The 26,131-nt window shown below is 38.6% G+C and overlaps 2 protein-coding genes across 5 annotated transcripts in view; both read right to left on the minus strand.

The window, feature by feature from the left end:
• Nucleotides 1-1,115: 1,115 nt before the first annotated feature.
• The window catches only part of mRpL9 (mitochondrial ribosomal protein L9), a 36,149-nt gene continuing 11,133 nt past the window's right edge, over nucleotides 1,116-26,131 (minus strand). For 3 of the 4 annotated variants that reach the window (XM_076211776.1, XM_076211775.1, XM_076211774.1), the window contains exons 4-7: nucleotides 25,547-25,716; nucleotides 15,335-15,466; nucleotides 6,674-6,874; nucleotides 1,116-1,523 (exon numbers count right to left, since the gene is read on the minus strand). In XM_076211776.1, the coding sequence (XP_076067891.1) occupies nucleotides 1,326-1,523; nucleotides 6,674-6,874; nucleotides 15,335-15,466; nucleotides 25,547-25,716 (701 nt within the window). In that variant the 3' untranslated portion in view covers nucleotides 1,116-1,325. The remainder of the gene's footprint in view (nucleotides 1,524-6,673; nucleotides 6,875-15,334; nucleotides 15,467-25,546; nucleotides 25,717-26,131) is intronic. The other variant, XM_076211777.1, reaches the window with a different exon arrangement.
• Nucleotides 13,386-15,327, minus strand: LOC143040617 (uncharacterized). Its single transcript, XM_076211772.1, has one exon. It carries the CDS (start codon nucleotides 15,278-15,280, stop codon nucleotides 13,952-13,954), a length of 1,329 nt encoding a protein of 442 aa, XP_076067887.1. The 5' UTR covers nucleotides 15,281-15,327; the 3' UTR covers nucleotides 13,386-13,951.

The following is a 26,131-nucleotide window of genomic DNA, read 5'->3' on the forward strand; positions in this document are numbered from 1 at the left end:
TCAAACATTAAATAACCTCACCAGCCAGTCCACCATCACTGTACCTCCTTTCTTCAGACATTCTGCATGGTATCCATCCAGACCAGGTGCCTTACCTGCTCTCATCATCTTAACAGCTGCTTTCACTTCATCCTTCCCTATTTCTCCTCCATTTTCCTTACTCATCATTCTCATTTTCTTAACGCTTCCCACTGCAACTACCTTTCCCTCCCTATCCTCCTTCACATTTAGCAACTCCCTAAAATACTCTGCCCACCTTCTCACTGCCTTCTCTTCCATTATCATCTCTCCATCTGTACCTTTTACCTTTTCTTCTCTACTTGATTCGCCTCCTCTTCCTCTTTTAATTTCCTTCCAAAACATCTTTTTATTGCTTTCAAAATTTTCTGTCATACTCTTAGCCCATTTCACATCTGCTCTCCTCTTTGGTTCCTTTATCTTATGCTTAGCTTCCCTTCTTTACTTTGTACCTCTCATACGATTCCCTCGTCCTAATTTGCAGCCAATCTATGAATGCCTGCTTCTTCTCTTCTACCACTCACTACCCTTCCTTCTTTTTCCTCCTGCCCTCCTTGTTCCACACACCATCTATGCTCCCAGACCTTCTTTTGCTTTGGGTCCAATGAAAAGAACTACCGAGAAGGGAATTTCGAGCCCTTTCACTCCATCCCTTTTGACTGTCATTCATGACATACATGGGAACATGGTAGCAGCATCATCTCCTTGCTGCAGTAGAACAGAAAGAGCTGGAGATCTAGGAATGGTAAACCAGTATGTTAAAACATGGGTCAGCAATATTCAACATATGGAGATTCATTTCTGGACATTAAAGCACATTGTGTGGCTGGTATCAAAAAGGATCTCCATGTGATGTGAAACTGGGAATAAACCAGCTTTAGCTGTCAGGCCCTGCCATGGAGGTGCTGTGTCTTGCTGTATCCTCTGACCCAAGCAGTTGGGTAGGGGACAAGGATGGCTTTTCATCCACAAAGAACTGAAATGGAAGGAACATTAAATGGGTTTTGGATGGGTGATGGATGGGTGTATTCTTTGACTTAGCCACCCCACCTTTATATGGGGCAAAGGGCCTTTTGGAATATGTATATGAAAGTGCCTTTGTTCATAAAACTTTATTTCTTAGAGTAACATTCTAACAATATGTACAAATGACACAGAACATAACAGATAATCAAAGCACTCCTTATAAATTTGTCTATTCTTTATCCTCATGACAAAACTTGTCAAGGAGACAATGTCCTGTTAATCTTTTATTCAATATAAGTGCTGTGGTGGTTCTGCTTCTGCCCAGTATGATAGAAATAGATTCAGTGTTCACTTTCTTGCAATCTTTCCACCGCCATTTTGTTTAGAATAAAAAGTTCCTTGAGTACTGGTGCTTGCTCAGGAAAGATAGGCTCTGCAGGTTTCAGCCAGTGGTACTCCTCCCATGGTATCCTCTCTTGTAAGTTGTTCGTCATGTGGTGGATTCTACATCGCACTGATGCTTCTTCTTTGTTGTTGATCTGTAAATGATTATCTATTCGTAAATACTGCTCTGACACAGTTCAACAACAGTTTCATTTCTACCTGCGACACTCCTTCATATATCACATTACAGTAGTTTTAATTCCCTTTCTTAATCCATTTCAACTTTAACCCCTTCAATACAATGATGCATATGTAGGTGTTGTGAGGAGCGAGTGGGTACATGAGGATGCTGATGTCAGTGTCTTGATTATATTTATTATGTATTTGTAGCTGAGTGACCCTCATATTATGTGAACTGGCCTGATCATATTTTCTGTGGTTATTAACATTCTGAGTGTAAGAGAATAAGTAATACAGCTGTAACTTTATATTCTATAATGCAAGTATTGTGATGCATCATCGTACATCTGGGAGCTAATGCTGCCTGCAAGAATTTGATTCATATTGAAGAGGTTAACAATGTAAACTTTGGAATGGAGGGAAATAAACCTAATGTGACTCCAGACATCAGCCTCACAGAAAAATCCCTCTAAAGAGAAGTAAGAACTACACTAACATGCATTCAGGATATAATCCAGCATTAAAACAGTATCAACAAATAATAGGCCTGACCATAAAATCAAACTGCCCTAGATGCAACCACCACACAGATGACACATATCTCATTCTACAATGTCCCACATTAATGATCCCTAGACAACAGCACAGCATTTCTTCCCTGATTGACCTATAGGCCAACCTGGTAGCTACTGCTGATTATCTGGGAGCTATAGGTCTCTTGCAGGAGAGACCTGGAGCAACAGATCTCTCAATGCCCTCCCACACACCTTACTGACTACAATTAACAATTGATCCCTTTAAAACATTTATACTTGTCCCCTTTTCCTTTGTATAGTGCAGGGACCAAATACAGGTACTTGCATAAAGTGGTTCTACAAGAAGGACATCAGTCGTCTTCTCCCTGTTGCTCATCTTCAAATCCCATAAATTTCTCACTTCCTTTTGGAGGTACAGCCCTGAGTAACTGACACATGATCTTTAGACTGGGCCAAAAATCTCTCTTTACCAACTTCATCTGTATTTCAGTGGGAGAAGCTATAAAATGATTGATGGGGGAGGAAAATGACAGGGATACTGGAAAAGATGATGTACAAAGAGCAGTGAAAATTATGAGAGCTGGGAAGGCACCTGGGTTAGATGGGTATCATATGAAGTGTCTGACAATGGGAGGAATGGTTATATTGGATAGGGTGATGAGGTTGTTTAATGTGTGCCTCAGGGAGGGGAGTGTACCAAAGGACTGGAGGTGTATAGTTCCACTTTACAAAGGAAAAAGGGATAAATGTGAATGTAGTACTTTTAGAGATATCAGTTTGTTGAGTGGAACTAGAAAGGCACATGGAAGGTGTTAACCTCTTCACTCCGGGCCAAAATCTCGCGGGCAACATTATCTACCAGACGTACGATGTGTCGTAATAATACTCACATCATAAAATATAGTCACCGCTTATATCGATCGTTCTCTCTTTCACCCGTGAATTTTGATAACCATAGAAAATGTGATGACAGTTTAGAGAGTATGTCATTACGCAAGGGCAACTACAATAAATATAATCAAGACACCGATATGGCAGCCTCGCATATCCACTTGCTCCTCGTGTCGCCTACGTATACGGCACCATATGGAAGGGGTTAATTGAGAGGATTACAAAAGGAACAGAGGGTGACAAATAGTGTGGTTTTAGGTGGATGCATGGATCAAATTTTTGTGGTAAGGCAGATTTGTAATAAGTTTTTGGGAAAAGGTAAGGATTTTTTTTGGCCTTTGTGGATTTAGAAAAAGGTTGTGACAGGGTATATAGGAAGGTATTGTGAGAGGTAGTACAGATATATGGGGTAGGGGGAAAGTTAAGGACAGTCAATAGCTTTTACACGAGTGGTAGAGCTTGTGCTAGAGTTGGGAATGGTGACAGTGAGTGGTTTGCAGTGAAGGTGGGGCTGTACCAGGGTTGTGTTATGTTACCATAGCTCTTCAATGTGTAGATGGATGGGGTGGTATGGGAGGTGGATACAAGCATCATCGGCAGAGGATTGAAGACAGCTTGAGAGAGATGATGGAAATTGGAACTGAACCAGTTGTTGTTTGCTGATGACAATGCATTTGTGGCTGGGCCAGAGGAGGGTCTGAGGCAGTTAGTGATACAGTTTGGGAAGTTATGTGATAGGAAGTTAAACTGGTGATGGGTCTTTCTCCTATCACTTTCAGCTGGTAACATAGAAACAGTCCCACACTTATACAATGAAGCCATCAATCAGTGGTTTCTTCCCAGAGATTTATGGGATGGCCTGAGGACCATTACCAGTTGGTGTGGAGCTGCACAGTAGTGAAACTCAATGCAAGAAATTATTGGAAATATGCACTCCTCCAATCCACTGGTACAATTTCCTTCCTTAGATACACAGTTTCACCAGCCAATTCACCATGACTACTCATCCTCATCAGATTCCCCTCGCCAATCTATGTTGGTAGGGCACCCCCTCCAGCATCATATGATGTCCCTTCTTCTTTCTTCTTCCTGTATAGCCTTGATCTTTTTCCTCTTGCTTTCTTCTTTGGATTTAATCTTCCTCTTTGAATTGTTTAGTCTAATGTTGTCCTTTACCTCTGTCACCGTCACAGAGGTGCAGGTGAGGGCGGTGGTGGAGTGAGAGGTGGTGAGATCTTTAGTCGTCTTTGACTGCTTGCCATCTTTAACTGCTGTTTTTTGTCATTGTGATGTTCTTTTGTTCTTTTTGCTACCCATGATGACTGTACTAAAGAGTAATATGTACTAGCTAAAGTAATAGATTGCAATGAGAGCTCATGAAACATGCGAACTTCCCTTTTCAGAGCTAGCCGGGAACTAACGCTTAGTTTCGCACAAAGTTGGCGAAATATTCTCCCTCCACCTTCCTTCCTTCCCCTCCACAATCGTATTGGCCGTTGATACACTGGGCGAGTGTAAATTCAATCAAATTTCAACGTTATTCGCTGCGCCTGAAGGTCCTAAGTGGCACGCCTCCCTCTAGTGTGGGTTGCGCCTTTAAATCTGTCCTTTTAAACCTCACCCAGGACCTTTAAATTGCGCGCGGCTGGAAAATTATTTGTCGGGATTTATTTCTAAGTGGTATACGAACATTTTGAACACAGTTTTGAAAAATGCCATATCTTGACCAAATTCACCCCCCCAGGTGTCGCGTACCCCCTTAAAGGGGAGCCCCCACCCAAAAAATATTTTTCTGAAGGATCTTGCTGATTTTTTCTGTGTGATATCTAGGTCTGAGGAAACCTTCACAGCTTGAGTTTTATTCAGATCTGACCAGTAGTTTTTTTTGTTTTGTTTTTTTAAAGTAAAAAATACCATATTTTTGGGCTTCTTTCAAATCCTATCTCCTCTTACAATTTTTATTCAATGTCTTTCATTTTATAGCAAAAGAATCTTCTACATATATAGAAAAACAAAATAGAAAGTTTTTTTAATATCTTTGTTTAACGCTGAGGAAAAAAATATAAAAATAATTATCGAAAAAACCCGCAAAATTTTGACTGACACGTTATTAAAAAATTTCTATTTAACATATGCAAAAAAAACTTTATTTAATTTTTTATCATTTATCTAGCTATCAATAGAGACCTCATATGCAAAAATTGGTTGAAAATTGAGGGAGGAGATAGACTTTGGGTATCAAAAACTTACATTTTTCAGAAACGAGTGTTAAAGTTGTTTTTTTCTTTAGTTTGACTAAATTTTACATTGGACCTCCTAAGAAACATTGAAAACAGGTTCCATTGTATTTTCATGATGATTTTGCATCTTTCAAGTAACTCAGGCACTTTGTACCCTCCTACAGTGTAGGATATTATTCACTCAAAGTGAGGGCCTCATAAGGCGCCTCCTTATTCTTTGTCGCAAAATTTGAGTTCTTGGTCTAGAATGACCCAGCAAGGTAGTCTGATTGTTGGGATTCAGCTCTCTTTCTTTTCTTGGGTTTCCTTTCTGGTGTTGGAACAGACTCTTGCTGCATCAGGGACATCACTGTGAGGTTTGAGACTCTAAACCCAAGGTGTTACAACAAGGAGGCATCCTTGTAGCCACTTGTTAGCAAACAGTTGTTTGCGTAGAGACAACGTGTCTGATATAGGTGTAGGGGACAGAGGATTAGGTGCTGAGGATGTGGATGTAGATGGCAGGGAGAGAGCTGCTGGAGGGAGTACTAGTGGTGGTGGTGGAGGTGGTGATAACAAAGTTGATGCTGGGGTGCTTTTTTTCTCCCCTTGAGTTGCTAATGTAGACGTTCTTATCTTCTGCAAGTGTGCCTTTTGTTTGGATAGCTTAGGCATGGCTAATATCTTCTAATTTCTCTTCACTGAAAAATAGATGCGAATTTCACACGGCAAATTAGTGAACGCGGCAAGCTAGTGTGTACATGTCCTTTACTTTGTAAGGCTATCAGGCCACTGCCAGTCGTGTAGGCTGAACTTCCTCACACCACATACTCACGTGCATGCCGGACGTAAGAGAAAACTTTATAAGTACATCAAACGCAAAAAAAAAATAGAGTAAAATATGGTCAAAATGTATGTAAACAATGGTCGTGTGCAGCATGTGGCTGCCGGGGGGAGGGAGGGTAGGCCCTTTAAACCCTTTAAAAATGGCGGTACGATAAAAACACTTTACCAGCATCTAGAGCAAGATCCCTACTATGTATTTATGCAATAAAACAATTTTTTGTTGTTGTTTTTTCGAATTTTTCTTAAATCTGGGGGTGGAGGTTCCCCTTAAAATGCTCAACCCATCTTCCACTCACTGCCTCCACTTTCATTACCATCTATCCATTTACACCCTTTATTCTCTCCTCTCTGCCTGATTTGCCTTCCCTTACACTTTTCAGTTCCTTCCATTTTTTTAGTCTTTCTGAAATTATCTATCAAACACCTACCCAATCTCACATTCACTTTCCTCTTGGCCTCCCTCACTCTGCATTTTGCTTCCACCCTACTTACTCTATACCTTTCACATGTTCCTCATTTCTTCTCTGCAACCATTCTTCATGTGCTTGCTCCTTCTCACTACAGAGTTAAAAGCAGATCAAGAACATTAGAAAGAAAAAGTATCACAACTACACAAAATAACCATGTCTTTACCTTGATTGTAACAAAGAATTCTTTTCCCTGAAGTGTAAGATCTGGTCCAACTATGGGCTTATTGGGGATAGTGATTGCATCTTCTGGAACTATAATCCCCGACTTCCGCAGGGCAACTCTAATGTGCCACCGCTCTAATTGCCAGGGTTCATTCATGTTCATAGCCACACAAATCACCCTTGATGAGATGTACTTACATGTCTGAAAAGACAAATTAAACTAAACTTAACTCTTAAATGTCAGAAAATTTAATCTTTGTTCCAGTTCACATCATTCTAATAGAGAGAGAGAGAGAGAGAGAAAAAAAATTACACACATAAGTGTGTGTGTATATATATACACACATATGTTAGGAACTTGCCCTCACTTCTAGTTCTCACTCTTCAGTCCTCATCTCTCCTCCCTTCCTCATCTCCTCTATTGGCCTGTCCCACGATCTTGCTGACCCATGGGGGCACACTTGCATCACCTAGCTGTGTCAGAACAACCAAAACTTCCTTGAGGTCCATGGATGGAACAAAGCCTCCATGAGGAACTCAAATGCAGTACCAGCATCAATCCCAGTGATGACTAACTTGCACCCTGGCCAGCCACGTGATGATGCACAATGGATTCACTGAGGAATGCACGCCCATACTTGGTGACTCAGCAGCATAAGAATATTTTGTGTCTGACTTCCCAGGCATCAAGTTTGACCTCACACCAATTAGTGCATGAGTCATGACCTGACCTATGCATATAAAGACCAGACAAACACCAAAGATTCAGATCACCTCGGAGCATCACACTATGAGCCTGGCTTGTGGTCTCTGTTGCTTTCTTACCTCCCCCACCTTCTCCACAAGCAAACCAAGGTGGGACACAGCCTGAAACACAGTCACCACACCCCTCGCTATCTCCCCTTTTTTCTCACACTTGGAGCGAGCTATCATTATTGGCACCCAACATTCATTTCTAAATAAATAAATTCTCTCCATCAGAGTTTGCCTTCAAACCAGTCTTTCATTTGGCTGCCCAACATGGGGCAAGACTACCAGCCTAACAATATATATATATATATATATATATATATATATATATATATATATACACATATATACATACACACACACACACAAGTTAGATGAGAAAGTGGTGTGTGCAAAAACAATACATGAATTTAAAAATAGTTTAGATAAAATGAGATGTGAAGACGGGACACCACAAGCATAGCTCCCCTTCCCGTAAAATACAACTAGGTAAATACACATACATACACTGTATATACCCAAATATTAGTCAATTTTTTCAGTCCATTTTTTTAAGAGGTCAACTTTTATGTGGATACTACTTTTTCAGGAACAAAATTCATGTCTAATCTGGGTCAAAATTTTAATTAGCAAAAACCTAATTCATGCATAAATCATTACAGAAAAAAATTACAAAGATTAATGGTGATTTACGTATGACTATACTTTCCAGGTCTGTGTAAATAAAACTTTTCTTTAGTATTTCCTGCTTTCTCTGGATTTATTAACAGAAAAGTGTCTACACTTTGGCTGCCAGAAAGTGTAGGTCAAGTTATACTTGTAATGATATGCTTGGCTGGACATATGTTAAGACAGACATAAAAATCTAGGATCAACTTTTGTTGGAGAAATGTGAAAAATTCTGGATTTTTGGGCCACAAATTAGGGGGATAGCTTTAAACTAAGACTGAATATTACTTGGGTATATATATATATATATATATATATATATATATATATATATATATATATATACACACACACACATATAATTAAAGGGGTCGTCTACATACATATACCAAAGGCTCCCCCTAACAAGGGGGGTAGCCAAAAAAAAAACAAAGGCATAAAGTCCACTTCCACCCATTCCATCCCCACACACTCCCATTCACCCCACTTCCTCCCTTTTATCTTGGCTCCTCCTGGATAACTGGTCATCACTGCATCTCGCCCACTGCTTTGGGTCAGAAACAGTGTCACATGACACAACACATCCACAGCAAGGCTGCTTCATTAAATCAGCGACCGCCCCTCTCTGTCCCCTCATGCAGAAAAAGAGAAGATGGGGAGGATTCGCTCTGGGCTGCATCAAATTATTTTTTTTTTTCTATCCCCCACCCACTCCCTTTCATGCATCACAGCATCATCCATACACATCCACTCTCTACTCATTCCTATCTTCTGTCTTCTCCCGTCCTTCTTCATCAGACATTCCCCCCTTTCCCAATGCCCCTTTTACCCTTCTAATTGATCAACACATAATCTCAGTCTCTTTTTGTAGTGACTCGTGGTCTTGAAATATCCACCCACAGCCACCTTAGTGGAAAAACTCTATCATTGTCTATATGGCATGAATGTGAGGCAGTGTAAGGTAACATGTTCTGTGTCTTCTGTGTGGTGCATACACCTTGGGTACATGGTGTCGGTTTCCATGCCAATTTTGCATTGGTATTTTAGGTGGTGACCTTAGCATATATTTAATACTATGATTCCTGTCTTGGGAATATCTCCTCTTCCAGATTTATGTCTAAGGACATTTTACTTTGTATGAACCTCTTTGGTCATAAAAGCAGTGTGTTTAATGATCTGTGTTAACATATATGTCTGGAAGGAAGTGTGAGGTGCTAAGGATGGGTTATGGAAGATTTATTAGTACAAGTAGTATACTCGTACTAATAAATCTTCCCATATATCTGTACAGTTCCAACTTAGTCTATATCTTTGATTTCCAATTATCATATTTAGATATGAATACATATATTGTTGCAGCTTGGGCAATGTCACCTTCTAAGCTATTCCACATATTTATGCATCTCTTAAGAAAAATGTATTTTTCACATCCTTTATACATGTAGTCTTAATCTATTATGACCTTTATCAAAAAATCTGTCAGTGACCTGAATACTGTATTCATATCACCTCTTTCTCTTCAAGTTTTCAAGGTGCTTCTAGTCTTCCCTCATATGGTTTATCTGCCAGTTTTGTTGCTGCCCTTTGTATTCTCTTGATCTTGCTCCTAGCCTTCACTCTGTGTGGGGGACCATACCACTGACATTGTCTAGGATGGATTAGGATTTCAATGAGTTTTCCCACTCATCCATATACTGAAAAGCCGCTTTAATCTTTTGCAGCAGTACATATATCTCTCCCACAATCCTGCTAATCATGTCTGTCAGGTGACAAATTGTCTTTCATCAATACTCCAAAACCTTTCTTCTCTATTGCTTTAGTAATGGGTTCACCTCCCAAGGAATAGTTTAAGAATGTTTTTTCCAGCACTTGTCCATTTCCAGTACTTTGACTTTTTTGGTATTGAAATTCATCACACACACACAAAAAAGCCTATAGTCCTCCTCCTTCTTCATTCTTCTCATGATTTTTGCATCATCAGCAAACATGTTAGCATAGCTTGTATCTGCCATCATGTCATTGACAAGAAACATTATTGGTAGAACTTCGATCTCCATCTTGCTATCTTACCCTTTACTAGTGCCCTCATGTATGTTTGAGGGCTCTTGTGCAAAACTGTGTAACAGTCACTCATGCTCTGCACTGTGAGCAAAATGTCATACTTTTGATAAAGGTTTCATCCTCACAGTGTCTACTCTGACCACTTTGTCAGCAATTGTCATTTTAAATTGGTTGTACAGTGAGTCCTCCTTATATGGTAATTCTTTATCTGGTAAATTCACAGTTACGGTATTTGGTAATTTAAATTTGCGGTAAGGTTTTCAGGAACGCATATGTACCATATAATGAGAACTTACTGTAGCAGAATTTGGGAGGGTATGTGGGAGGAGAAAACTGAAAGTAAATGTGGGTTTGAAGTAAGGTAATGAGATGTACAAAGGGTGATGGGGATGATGGGTTACAGGCAAGTTTAAACAGTGGGAAGCTGGAGAAAATGTTTTCAGTCACATGTAACAAGGAATGCAGGAATAAAGATAGAGGTGCATTACAGAATAAGGGAAACAAGTAAATATCTGGAAGTAATGATATGGTGGATGACATGTGGATGAACACAAAGGGAAAACTATGTGTGGGAGCAACTGCACCCATGGCACTATATAAAGCAAAAACTTGGTATTTGATCAACCAATTAATCCACTGGCCCTGGTTTCTCTTGCAGGAGGGCCATGGCTCCCAGGTAGCTGGAAACTGTCACTGGATTGGCCTGAAAGTAACTCGAGAGAGAAATATTGTTGTTGACTGGATATGACAAGGGTGGGATTGCGTAATATCAGGTGTGTGTTCTGTGTGATGGTTGCATTTGGAGCAGTTTGCTTCTGTGGCTAGGCCTATTCTGTACTGGTATTGCTTAAGTGCTGAATGGTGACATGAACAAAGTCATGAAAGTCTGGTTCTTGCTTCTCTGGGGGGGGAGGATTTTTCATTTGGGGGCTAATCTCTTATGGGGTTTATTAGTATTTGAAGGAGGTAGAAAGGAAGAGCCTAATTACAAAGGATTACAAAGGCGGAGCATGCCGACAGGAGACCTTTTGATCCATATCTAGGTCGGATGCGAAAAAAAAATCATATTAATAATAAAACAATAAATAAAAACTATAATAATGTAAACAACAAACAAAATACATAAATAAATGCATAGGTATAGTTAAATAATAAACAAACAGTTAAATAGTAAATAATAATAAATTGACATATAACTAATAATAAATGAAAATCAGACAGACAAATGATAACAAAACAAAAACAAATAATATAAGATAAATCATAATCATTACAGCATCTTACTTAGGTATTTATCTAACTGATTCTTAAAGCTTCGAACTGAACTACATTGCACTACCTGTGCAGGAAGTTTATTCCATTCATTTACTACATGGTTGGCAAAGTTGTTTCTACATACTTCTAAATTGAATCTATTTCCGGATAGTTTGAGACCATTGTTTCTTGTCTAATCATAATTGAGAAGCAAGCATTCAAGAATTATGGTGGTTGATATGAGGATAGAGTAAGAAATGTGAAGGCAAGGCAGAGAATTGGGATGGAGAGCTGGCACATAGGTTAGATCAAAGAATGCCGAGATGATCTGGCCATATAGAAAGATTGAGTGAAGGAAGACTAGCAAAAAAGTGTGGAAAGCAGAAGGGGATGGAGTGAACTTGAGAAAGCCAAGACTGAGGCAGATGGAAAAAGTAAAGGAGGCACTGGATGCAAGAGTAATGTTTATCAAGCAGGAAGGGAGAATGTAAAAGAAACAAGTAAATGGACAATGAAATTATGCTGCTCAAAGTGATGTTCTTGTCTGTTTCATAAAATTCTCAAGTGGATAAAGGGTTACCACACAATGAAGTGATGTGGGTAAACTAGTTCTGGCTGTCAAACCCTGCTCTAAGAGCTGTGTCTTGTATTGCCTTTTTGTATATGTACTGACAAATTTATAGGATTAGAATTATATATACTTTTTTTCCATGGTTGTTCAAGATCTCTGCAAGTGCCAACATCTTTAAACCTAGGTGGTTCAGAGAGTAGTCTGATATGTTATCTAACCCCTTTACCTGTGAATTTTCCAACTTCTGGATTGTATTGTGTGTGTCTTTGCTGATATTTTTTTTTTTTTTTTTTTTTTTAACTCCGTTTTCTAGTTTTGCAGGTTTACTGTTTATTTTGGAGAAATAGTTATTTTGGATACTTCACTGCTGCTTTGGTGTTGGTATTTTGTTTTGGATTATTTTCATGGTGTGTTTGGGTGGTGGGTATATTTCTCCCCTTTGATTGTGTACCATGTCTGTTGTTTACTTTGTCATCTGTAAGTACTGTGCATTTATCCTTCCTCACCTTTGATTTATGATATACTTTATGATATGTGGTGTGTGGCTTTGAAAGCTACAGCATAGAACTGTGCCAAGTATTGATTATAACAACTGTTGCCACAATTTTCATACTGTGAGGCAGTAGTCCTCACCCCATTTCACAACCCCTTGATCCACCATGTCCCAAGGGAATCACTCATCCCACTTGGCTGCGTGGGTTGCACAAGCAGCTCTTTGAGGAAACACACATGCAGCACCAGGCTCCATCTACATTCCAGTCTTGCAAGGTCACCAGCCTGGGAACGGACCATGTCAGTTTCCACAATGACCAAGAACACCTGCACCTCAGCCAGCTGCAACATGATGGACAACAGTTCTTTGAGGAAAGCACATATAGTACTAGCCATACATTCTATCTTGGCTAAGTCAGCAGCCTGAGAATATATTGCATCTGACTTCCCAGGCATTGACACTTTGCCCTTGTGTCAATTAGGAGCAAGGGTCATGATGTATATAAGCTGGATGGAATAGCCAAAGATTCAGATTGCCTTGGAGCATCACATTCTCTCCTCACCCCTCCCCCGCTAGCAGACCACCTTGGGACATGACTTGAAATGCACAGTTGTGACCTCCCTCACTGTCTCTCCCCCCCTTTTCTTGCACCCAGAGCAAGCCATATTACCCTTGACACCCAACTTCAACTTAAACTCCATTTTCACTACCTGTGTTTGTCTTCCTGCTAAAATCTTGACACATACATATATCAAAAAACCTTTTCCTCCCTATAAAGGAGGTAGCCAGTCAAGGCATGCACCCACCCATCCCACACCCATTTGTTTGAGTAGTGTTATCTATTCTGTTCAAGTACATGGATGTGTATTTTCCTAATTGTACACCTAAACCTGCAATTGCAGTATGTATTCATGGAGACCATGTGGTTCTATACATACAGCATATAAAAACAAGACCTTTGTATGGTACTTATTTTTATTTACATATCTACATTCATTTTGGTCTCAACAATGTTGTATTCAAATTTACAATATAATCTATTAGTACTTAACAAATGTTTACACATGAAAAAATACAAACTTTTTCATTTCTCTGTATGAATCCATGGACAGATGAGGGGCATAGGCAAGTGAGGAGATCATCTCTCCTCTGCCTATCAACACTCAGACCTTCATCTAGAGGTGCAAGGGCTGGTAATCAGTCACTGGCCACGCCTAAGATTTCTCCTTTTACCAAATTCTACTATTTTTCCACAGTGTTTATAAGGTATGAAGAATTGACAACAAACAACTGCCCCCTTGCTCCTCCTAGTGCTTGGTGACACCAAAGCAGCCCAAGTCAAACAACCTACACAGCAGTCTAATGTTTCTTCCTGGAATGACTGCTGGCCACCATGGGGCAACAGGTTTTTGATCAAAGAAACTAGACACCAACTGACAGACTAATGGTAGTTTATCACACACATCTGCTCTACATAATACCTAGTCTAAGTAGTTATGAGACAGCCTTGGTGAATTCTTCTTGATGAAATAGGAAACAAGATCTAAAATGCATGGGTTGTCCATCCATTCATCAAATGGCTGGGCTTCAGGCCGAAAAGGAAACTGCTGCAGTTCTTCAAACACAAGACGATACTCAAAACTGATCAACTGAATCCCAGAGATGATCTGCTCACGGGTAAATCCAAAGTTGAACAGTAGCTCAATTATGGTCTTTGTATTAAGAAGTCCAAGGTGAGATTTGGCAACAGAAGTCAAAAGGTCATGCACCTCTTCCTCTTCCAGATCAAGTTCATTTGAGATATAGCTTACAATTTCATTGGAAAATCTCTTGGTTTGCATAAAATTAGGAGTAGTGGAATTATTCACTTGAAAACTTGGTGGTGACATCTGTCGAGCTGCATGAAGACTCAAGACTGGAGTGCCTGAGTGTAAATTGTCCAGGATACGCTTTACTCCATCATCCCTTCTCAGTATAAAGAATAACTGTTCAGAACTTTTTATAACTTCCCATTCCTGAAGATTTTTTAGAACCTTCAGCTTTTCCTCAACTATCTTCAAGTTGAAACCCTTAAAGAGTCGTAGTACTTCAGGTGTGAAAGAGAATTTTTGAACTTTGTATTTCTTTAGCAGATCAGACCATTTCATTGCTTGATCAAATGGAAGGAAGAGTAACTGAGGTATATCAGATATTATATCAAGAAATCTTGTTCCTCCAATTTCGGGACATCTATTAATGAAATTATATGTATTCTCTGGGTCCAGGTCTAGGAGACAAGGTGTTTTTACTATATCCTTATAGTCCTTCTTCATTGTATCTATGAGAACATCACATATCCCTTTATACTTTACTAGTGACTTCCACTGAGGTACAGTTGAACTTTGAAGTGCTGTAAACTCTTCAGATGAACACTGAAACCTAAATGCTAAATACTGTTGTAGAATATATGTATAAATTTCTCCAAGACTTGCAGATTCATGGTGAGAAAATTTTTCTTTGCACCCTTCTTTGATATGTGGTGCCAAATCCAATTCACTAATAGCTCCAAACAAGTGGCATAGCACATCAAAATTTTCCTTGAAAATACCATACTCCTTTAGAAATCCTACTTCACTTTTCATTAATGCTTGAGCATAAATCACTTCATGTAAACGTGGACTATTAATCCCAAATTCTGTGAGAAGTTTATGCTTTTCTTTCACACGAAATTCCAAAAGAAACAAGACATTTTTGTCATTTTTTATCTCTTGCCAATTATATCCCAAATCCTTTAATGTCTTCAACATATTGTCAAACCTATTTTTATCCATAATCTTCAGTTGGGGACATGTCTGTACAAACAAAGATGCTTCATTTGGCGTTACCAAATTAAAATGATGAGTGATGATGCTACGTATTCCTCTGAGATGAGATTTTCTTGCAGTTTTTTTCTGCCTAGAAGCCACTAGTTGAGGAGAACTCTCAGTATGTATAGACCTTCCAATGATCTGTCCAACCTGGGATACAAAAAGTGGTGTCACTACAATGTCAAATACTGTGAAATGTCATGATCAATTAATCAATTTGCTGCCCTAGTTCTTTCTTGTAGGAGACCCGAGGATCCCAGGTAACCAGCAACTGCCATAGCCTATAAGTCACTCAAGGAAGAAATATTGCATTGTTATCTGGGTATGGCTAGGATGGGGCAGTGTAATATAAGGTGTTCTGTGTCTTCTGTGTGATGGTTACATCTGGGGCAATGTATTTCAGTATCCAGGCCTATTCTGTGTTGTAATGTCTCAGTGCTGGATGATGACCTGAAATAAATGCAGGTGTGTGTGGTTGATTCTTAAAAGGGATTTTTCTGTGGGGCTAAGGTCTGCTGGAGGAGGGAGTCAAGTGGTCTTGGAGTGCTTGTTTTGTGATCTGAGTGTGAATGTGTATAATATGGATCAAAATTCCCTATCAAACACCTACTCCACTTCACATCTGTTCTTTTTGCCTCTTTCACCTTACATTTTAATCTCTTCTCTCTGTACCTCTCATATTTTTCTCGTTATATTTTATATCTGATCTTCGTGTGCTCGTTTCTTTTCTTCCACTGCTGCCTTAACCTCTTCATCCCATTATCTGCTGCTTTTCTTTCTGTTCCCTCCTATCCACCTTATCCCACATACCATCTTAAAGTACTTTAGCACTTCCTCCTTGAAGCATACCATTCTTCCTCTACTGTTTCTCTTTCATCCTTCACTACCTCACATACTTCTATTAGTTTTGCCTGGTTTTATAATTTTCTTTTTCATTTAATTATTTCATCAGCACTTTTCTGCCTCCCTCCCTTTTCCTCACCCACCACTTTACCTCCATTCTCATTTTCTTTTTCTACTATAATCTGACAATACCCTACTCTCTGAGTACATCTACATCCAGAATACAGCCAATCCTCCCTTTGGGTACCATTACATAGTCTATTAACACCCTTCTGACCAACCTCCCATCCACCACCCTGTCCAACACACACTCTTTTTAAATATTGTCATCAACTCTTTCTCTAAACACATTTCTCCGCAATAACTCATCTACTCTAGCATTGAGACCCCTCAACACCACTACATTTATAATCCTCCCAAAGCTTTCAACACTCATTTAAGTAAATCCAAAAAGTCTCCCTCTCCTATTCACTTTCCTCACTACCAAGGTCGTATGCATTCTCACACACACACAAATACATACAAATCTCCCATACCAATTTCACCTATGCTAACATTATCCTTGAAGACACTTCCCTCCACTATATCATGCACTTACTTATCTCATCACTTACCAGATGTGTCACACCTTCCCTCCTTCACACCCTCATCACTCCCGACACCTATCCACCATACCCTCATGCTACAACTCGCCCTTCCCTTCCAATTTAGTTTAACTCCATTTTTTCTCATCAATATACTAAAGCTCTTCCCCTTTACTCTATGTACCATATCCACATGCATTTATGACCAAATTTCTAGGGTTTAGTTTGGAATCCTCCCAGATCCACTTATGCTTTGCCCCATTTAACTGCTTTCTACAATATGCAAAGGATCACAGTATCAACATTCTTCTCCCTGCTATACATACATACATACATACATATACCAAGGCTTTTTCCCCCTTATAAGTGAGGTAGCCAAAAAGGGAAAGGCATAAAATCATTCCCACCCATTCCATCCCTGAATACACTCCACACCCCTCCACCCTCCCTCTCATCTTAGCACCTCCTGGATGACGGGTCATCCCTACACCTTGTCCACTGCCCTGGGTCAGAAGCAGTGTCGCAAGACAGCACATCCACAGCAAGGCCGCTTCATTAAATCAGCGACCCCGCCTCTCCGTCCCCCCATGCATAAAGGAGAAGACGGGGAGAAATCCCTTCGGGCTGCATCAAATTTGCTCACACATACTACCTCACCCCCCATCCACCCGCCCATTCCTCCTCATGCAATCACAACATCATCCATATACAACCATTCTCCATTCACCCGTCTTCTGTCCTCTCCCGTCCTTCCTCAACAGACATTCCCCTCTTCCCCAAAGCCCCCTTCACCCCATCCATCCACCTCATCCTAGGACGTCCCCTTATGTTCACTCCCTCCACATCTGCCTTCCATACCTCCTTTACTAGTCTTTCTTCACTCATTCTTTCCATGTGTCCAAACCATCCTAATACTCTTTCATCAACCCTATCTCCCAACCCCTTTTCCACCCCTGTTCTCCTCCTCACCTCATTTCTCACTCTATCCAGCCTAGTAACCCCTATCATACTTCTCAGACACCTCATCTCAAACACATTCAAACTCCTCTCTTCCTCTCTTATGTTCCATGTTTCTGCTCCATACAGTGCTGTTGGCACAATCACTCCTTCATACAGTCTCCTCTTAGCATCCATTCCCAAATGTCTATTCCTCATTACACTTTTTAATCCACCAAGGCATTTACTCGCTTCTCTCGATCTACATTCTACCTCCACCTTTTCCTGCCACATTTGCACCCAAGTATCTAAAACTTTCCACTTCCTCCAGTCGCTCTCCCTTAATGCTCACTTCCAGACTACTACCACCTTCACCCCTTGTACATCTCATCAGCTTACCTTTACCCAAATTTATCTTCAGCTTTCTTCTATCACATACTCTCCCAAACTCTGTCACCAACTTCCTCAATCCCTCCTCCGATCCTGCCACAAGCGGTGTCATCCGCAAACAACAGCTGGCTCACCTCCCACTTTTCTCCATTTTCTTTAACCATCTCCAAACCCTGAAGTAGTCACAGAAATGGGAAACCAAACACCTACCCAGCACCTGACAAACCAGTGTTTTTCAACCTTTTCACTTTGTGGAACCCTTTCAATGACAATCATGTCCCAAGGATCCCCTACATAAGAAAACATTTTACAATCTTAAGAAAAATAAATAAATAATGAATACCTAAAAAAAGGCTGTTTTTCTATTTCTATCCTAACTTAATGTTTCATTTTGGCTTCCTCTACAAGCTTCCATGTTTTTGGATGTTCCTCTTTACTTGGATCTTTCCTAATCTATACATTTTTTTTTTTTACTCTTCCTCGTGCACTAGTACCTACTAAGACTTGGGAATTACTTTGTTTGCTATGGGTTCCAACTTGATTTCTATTTTCACTGGACACGTGCCATTCATCTTGTACTGGCCTAACCTAGTCATGCTATCAATCAGATCTGTCACTTCTGAATTATTCTCCAGAATCAGAGGTAATTTCCTTAACCTTCTGCACCTTTTGTTCCTGGCATAATTTCCCCTGAGGTGATGTGGTCTTCTTGCCAGCCAAAGAGTATGACACATTCAGTGTTGTCAACTACATCACTGACAAGAGATTCTCTCTCTCTCTCTCTTTTTTTTTAATCATCATTCCTTTTTCTAGGCTATCGGATTCTCTTTTCTGTTGCTCCATGACCTCTTTAAAGGTTACTGTATCCTTCTTATCCTCAACTGCTTTTGGCCTATCCTTTTTTCTATGGTACTGAGAATTTTTTTTTCTTATTTATCAGTTTCAGTTTCCTTTTTAGTGATCTCTGCTTTCCTTTTTAGCAATCTCTGCTTTCTGAGCCAGGCTTGTTTCTTTTTACTGTTTGAGGTTTTTGCTCTAGGTCATCTAGTCTTAATTCATGGGAAGAAAGTAAACCTCTCAATCTCTTCAACTCGTTTGCAATTTCACTTACCTCCATGGAAGAGTTGCATCCATCTTGAAATTATCTTTTTCTTTATTTCTGTCCCTAGCATCACATTTATCAATTTCCTCAATAGAATTACTCACCCTAGTTTGTTCATGAGAGGGAGGAAAGGGGATGAAGTGAATGAGTGGAAGTAGGTACATGCCTTTTGTCTTGGCTACCTCCTTTGTAAGGGGAAAGAAGCCCTTGGTATATAGACAGATAGACACTTACATATACCAAAGGCTTTTTACCCTTTACAAAAAAACAAAGGCATAAAATCCACTCCCATTCCATCCCCACATACCCCACTCCCATTCACCCCCTCCCTCCCTCTTATCTTGGTTCCTACTGAACGGAGAGAGGGGGGCTTTCACTGCTTAAATGAAGCAGTCTTGCTGTGGATGTGCTGTATCTTGCTACACTGCCTCTGACAAAGGGCTGTAGACGAGATACAAGGATGACCCTTCATCCAGGAGGAGCCAAGATAGATAGTTTGTTGAAAACCCTCAAAATTTGCCAACTTTAGGATAAGTACAACAAAAAAGATAACACTGTAATGTAAACAAACTAAAATTAATTTTGATCTTTTGATTCCTATCACTATTTTCACGACTCTCCCAAAGTTGAAACCCGCAATATGACAGTGACACTGAATAGCACTGTTCCCACTCCATTGGCACACATTTCAGTTATGGTACCTTTAAAAGGTTAAATCTATGAGTGTTAGTTATCAATGATTGGCCATCAGTGAATGTGTGAGTGATTGAGTTTGTGTGTGTATTTTACCTAGTTGTATTATACGGGAAGAGAGCTATGCTGGTAGTGACCTGTCTTTGTATCTTTCAGCATCTAGTTTGTTTTAAAATTCTTGTATAGTTTTTGCACACACTGTTACCTCATCCAATTTGTTCCAGGCATCTACCACTCTGTGTGGGAAACTATTCTTTTTCAGATCTCTTCTATAACTATAATTTTTGAGATTTTCATGTCCTCTTGTTTTTCTTTTATCCCGCTTAAAGTCTTCTCTGTCGAGTACTTCCATCCCTTTCATAATTCTGTAAATGGCCAGTAGATCTCCTCTTTCTCTTCTTTGTTCCGATGTTGGTAGTTCCAGTTTGGACAATATTTATATGCCAATTTTGAGTGTTGGTGCCATCTTTGTCATTGCTCTTAGGATTCTTTCTAATTTCCTTATATTCTTTTTTGTACTGGGTGTCCATAGTGTTGCAGCGTACTCCAATCTTGGTCTTATCAGTGTGACTAATATTTTCTTTACCATTACCTCATCCAAGTAGTCAAAGATCACTTTCATTGTTCTTAGTAAATTTGAAGTTTCTCTGACTATTTTGTTGATATGCTTGTCTGGTGACATGTCTTTACTGATGATTACTCCTAGGTCCCTTTCTGAGCTAACTTTTTTAACCTCCTTTGTACTAATTTTATATGGCCCTGATATTATTTTTACTTTTTCCAAACTCCATTATACATTTCTTAATATTGAAGTTCACTTCCCACTTTTGACTCCATTCCCAGACTTTATTCAGATCTCTCTGTAGTGACTCGGTCTTCCTCTGTACTTTCTTTATTAGTTTTTCATCATCTGCAAAGAAGTTCATGTAACATTCCACACCTTCATCCATGTCATTTATATATATGGCAAACATTATCAGAGCCAATACAGAACCTTCTGGGACTCCACTTTTCATTTCTTCACAGGTCGACTTTTGTATCTAAGTACCACCCTCATTTTGCTCCCATTCAAGAAATCTTCCATCAATTTCAATAACTTCCCTTGTACACCACCTATTATTTTGATTTTTCATATTAGCTTTTGTGTGGTACTTTATAAAATGCTTTTTGTAAATCTAGGAAAGCACAATCAGGTCATTCGTCCCTTTCTTTCATTATTTCTATTAGCTTCGAGTAAAAGCAAATAAAGTTAGTGGCACATGATCTTCCATGTCTAAATCCAAATTGTTTTGGATTCAGTATATTATTTTCTTCTAGATGTTCAATCCATCTACTTTTGATAACCTTTTCACATATTTTTGCTATTGTGCTTGTAAGGGAGACTGGTCTATACTTGGATTTTCCTTGCCCCCCCCCCCTTTATATTGGTATAATATTTGCATTTTTCCAATCTTGTGGTACCTTTCCTTCTTTGAGTGAGTAATCAATTCTCTTGTATATTTTGTCCATTAGTTCATCTATACATTTTAATATCCAATTTGCAATTCCATTTGGACCATGTGATTTTCTGACACCAAGGTTTATTATTTGGTCCCTTATTTCTTTTTGTGTCACATTTATTTCTTTTTGTGTCACATTTATTTCTTTCATTGTGGGGATCTTTCTGTCCTTCATATCAATTTTGTGTCTTTCAATTGTGAATACAGATTTAAAATGTTTGGTTATAATTTCAGCCAATTCTACATCTTGACATAGTTTCACTACTTCTTGTTTATCTTTTAGTTTACCATTCATATACCAGTAGAATGGTTGAAGTTGGTCCTTGCATTTTTCTATTATGTCTTTTACATAGTTTCTCTATTCTTTGCTGTGTATTTTTACATAGTCATTTCTTAGTTTGATATATGTTTGCCACTTACTCATTTTTTCTTTTTTCCATCTTTTCCAAGCTTTGTCTCTTTTATCTTTAGCCTCACTACATTTTTGTTGTTGTACCAGCACTTAATGTACACCCTTTCTTGTTTCTGCTTTGGTACATATTTGTCTATTCCTTCTTTATAAATTTCTTTTAATATGTTCCATTTCTTTATTTGAGAAGTTTTCCCAATTTACATTTTGAAAGAATTTTCAGTTTCTCAAAATCTGTTTTGTTGTACATTAGTCTTCCTTTTCTATGTTTCTCATTTCTTCTCAAATAAATTTGTTCTTTAAGTTTGAACACTATCAGTATGTGGTCACTCTTCCCAATTGGTGTCTTGTATTCCATTTTATCCACAATTTCAGGCCCTGACATAAATATTAAATCTAGTCTCAACAATTCTTCATTGTTTCTATATCTGGTATTTTCCTTTACCCATTGAGTCATTGTGTATTCAATGATCATATCCAGTTGTATATTTCCCCAAAGGTATTCTCCACCTTTCACTGTTATTTCTTCCCAACATATTTCTTTCGAGTTCATGCCACCCATAATCACTGTTTCCTCCTTCTCTCAGTAATTCAATTAATGCATGCTTTATGTCTTCCAACATTTTGGAATGATCACTCTCTGTCCATGAGTATGTTTTTGGGGGCACATATATTACTACAAATTTTCTACTTTTCATGGCACTGTTTTAAACTATTATCATAATCAATTCCTTCTGTTATTTTTGTCACATTTAAGCCTTTCTTAGTCAAAACCATGACTCCACCCTGTTTCTTTCTATTTTTCAACCAATGGCTGTACAAAACTTGTCCCACAGTGTTTGGTGGTAGTGGACCTTTTAATTTCATCTCCACAATCCCCATTATGTTTGGTTTTTCTACTGCCAGATAGTTGTTTAATTCATTAAGTCCTGAAATCATGCCATCGATGTTGGTATATGTTATTTCTAATTTTTACCTTTCTCTTTTTTTTAATATTCCATTTTCTCAGCCTCAGGTCTTAATCTCTTAAAAAAAAAAAAAAATTGTTTTCTGTCTCTGTTCTCTTTTTTTTTCATTTGCTTCATTGCTTAGTGTCTTTTCCCTCTCATTTTTCTCATTGCTCATTTTTTTTATCCATACATTTTTGTAATTTTAACCCCTTCCATATGGTGCCGCACACGTAGGCGTCATGAGGAGCAAGTGGATTCGCGACGCTGCCATATTGGCGTCTTGATTATATTTATTGTAGTCGCCCCTGTGTTTTTACATTCTCCCTAATCTGCTCTAAATCCCATTCTCTCGTGGTTTTCAAAATTCACGGGTGAAAGAGAGAATGATCGATATAAGCCGTGACTATATTTCATGATGCGAGTATTATTACGACACGTCGTACGGCTGGCATTGGCTGCTGCCCGCGAGATTGAAGTCCCGTAGTGAAGTGGTTAACTATTTGCCAGCTTTGCTGTTTTTTTTAAAGTACTTCTGCTATCATTTGAGACCTTAGTTTGATTTTTAGTGGTCTATATTTTTTCTTTAGAGTATTGACCCAATCTATGTACTTCCTCTATTTCTTTATACATTACTTGTCCCTCCTCTTGTATCTCTTTCAGAATTTATTTCTCTTTTTCTCTTTGGTAACTAGGTAATTGTTTTTATCCACTGTGTCTGACCCAATTCCCTTTTTCCTTAATTACTTTAATTACCATTTCTTTAGCATTTTCTTCCACTTGTTGCTGTACTATTTCTTTAAAAGTTTTTTTTTTTTTCGTTTCACTTTCCATTAATTCTTTATTTCTTGGAGATCTGTCTCTTTAATTGTTTCTCCAACTTTCTCGGTCACCGCTTGTATTTGTATGTGTGCATGTGGATGTGTATGTGCAAATGTGTATATTTGTGTTTTTGTGTACCGTATATACTCGTCTATAGGTCGAAATCATAAGGATATTTTTTTAGGCCAAAACCTAGGGGTCGACCTATACACAAGTCATAATCTTGTTAGGTTGAAATCCAGACATGACAAGAAAGGCTAGGAAGAACTCTTACCTTTTCTTTACGTTCAGAAATCAAAATATTTACCTACTACCAGTAAACAATGGGGACATAAAATACACGGTACGTACTAAAACATGTAAAATTCCTTCTAGATACGGTAACCCCATACTGTGGTTTTACCTGTTTGTTAAAATTCTTAGCACAGGCGAGCTTATTATATCATGTATACTATTATAGTACCCATAGTTGTTTAAAAAAAAATAATGAAATGCTGTGATACTTTCAAATTTAGGTATTTTTTTAGTTTCGACCATAGGCGCAATATAGCAATAGAAAATTAATTATAATTTTGTAAATTAAAATGTATCAACGTAATATGCAATTTTGTGGGCGGAAGTGAAAATAAAAAATACCTTGCTACAAGCAAATATGCTAATGAACGAAGTCGGTAGCATAGGATCGGGACGCCATCTTGTCTGTCAATTGACGGCCTCGGTGCTTCCGACAGTACCTCGCCAGGTACATTTTCTTGAAGGAATGTTATGGAGCAGAGATACATGCATTCCTTCAAGCTGCAAGAACTTTGTATACCCAGCAAGCTGAGAGAGTGACTGAAAAGCCCGCCAACGTCTCTCACGATGACGACAATGAGGACGAGCCGGATGACATTTAATTTGCAGGTAATGATTTATTAAACACAGGTTAGGTTAGTTTAGGTTAGACGAATTTATCATCCTTTCATTTCTTCGACGTCGGCATCTATCATAACAAACATGGCGTACCATTCGTCCGACACGACTTCGTTACTTACGAAATGTTTTAGCACCTTTTTTGTTTTGTTTTTATTTCCGCTCACAAAATTGCATATTACGTTGATACATTATAATTTACAAAATTAATAATCAATTTTTTATTGCTATATTGCGCCCATGGTCGAAACTAAAAATTTACCCAAATTTAGCTTTCTATATGGTATATATTATTGTTACCATTACCAAAACAATGCATGGATCTCACCATCACAAAAAAAAAACTGTTCAGTATTGCCAACTTGTTACTGTTACAGTGACACATGGTATAATCCTAAATATTTTAACTAAAATCCACCAAAATCGTTTTCCTTGCTGTCGTCATCTTCACCACCAAACAGCTCCTCCCACTCACTTCTGTGTAGAGTATCGTCATACGGATCAACTTCATCAGCCATAGGAACATCAACATCATCTTCCTCCTCCACATTATCATTAGCCTGATCATCCGCACAGTTGAGATTACAAGACTACACTGAGACACTGTTGGTTAAAATTGTTTCTAACGAAACACGCCTAGCCAGTTTATTCCGTATACCGTACTTTACTTTGTAATCTGTTCAAGTTTTTCACTCCGCTGAAATGGCAATTTCAGTGAAACTTATTAAATATTAAAATCAGTGAACTTGAAAAAAACATAAACCAAAATACATTAGAATTAATGAAGTGAAAAAACCATAATAATCGATTGCTATACCAGGCAAGCCATGCCACTTCAAAGCATTGAGACAATGGAATGCCCACAGCACCTAAACAAATACAAACCACTTGACCTATACATGAGGTATATGGAAAATTCCAGATTTTTTGGCCAAAAATGGGGGGGGTCCGACCTTTACACGAGATCGACCTATAGACGAGTATATACAGTATGTATCCATAACTGGGTTCAAAATGTGTGCTTTATCAGCAAAAGATCCAAGAGTAACTGTCTAAATCTGATTAAGCATAAAAAAACACTCATTTTTCATACCTGAAGAGCAAATGGTGAGGAAGGCTGATCTTGCTTGTCTAGTTCCTGTGTTAGGGTTTCATACTTCTTCATATTCTCGGGTGAGGCATACACTGCTCTCTTGGGCAACAGGAAGTCTCTGCGTGCTCTGGTGGGCTTCATCTCAACAACATCACCTCTTGAACCCACACCTTTGGAAAAAAAAATATATAAATATATATGTGAATTTATAAAATAATTTACTGTGCATTACTTTGTTGCCTCAGGTTTCTATTGAAGGAAACTGGTAACTCAGAGTGGCTGGTACAGGCAACTCTCAATTAACACGAGTTTAACTAACGTGTTTTCGATTTAAGATGAAATAATAATAAATAATAAAAAATAAAAAATAAAAAAATAATAATAATAATATTAAATAAATAAATACATCATCCACTGTGAATTCAAACATGGATTTTCACTCTAGGAGATGAGAACACAAACTCCCTTTGTCTTCAAACCTGCAGGACCCAAGTGGAAAAATCTTTCATTTGTCAAAAAGCTCTTAATCCTCTAAGCAGTTTTGTCACCAGAGAGATTTTTGGAATGAACACATGCTCATGAATT

This window comes from Oratosquilla oratoria, chromosome 29 (genome assembly GCF_046742065.1).
Source record: "Oratosquilla oratoria isolate Oo_2021 chromosome 29, ASM4674206v1, whole genome shotgun sequence".
NCBI lineage: Eukaryota > Metazoa > Arthropoda > Malacostraca > Stomatopoda > Squillidae > Oratosquilla > Oratosquilla oratoria.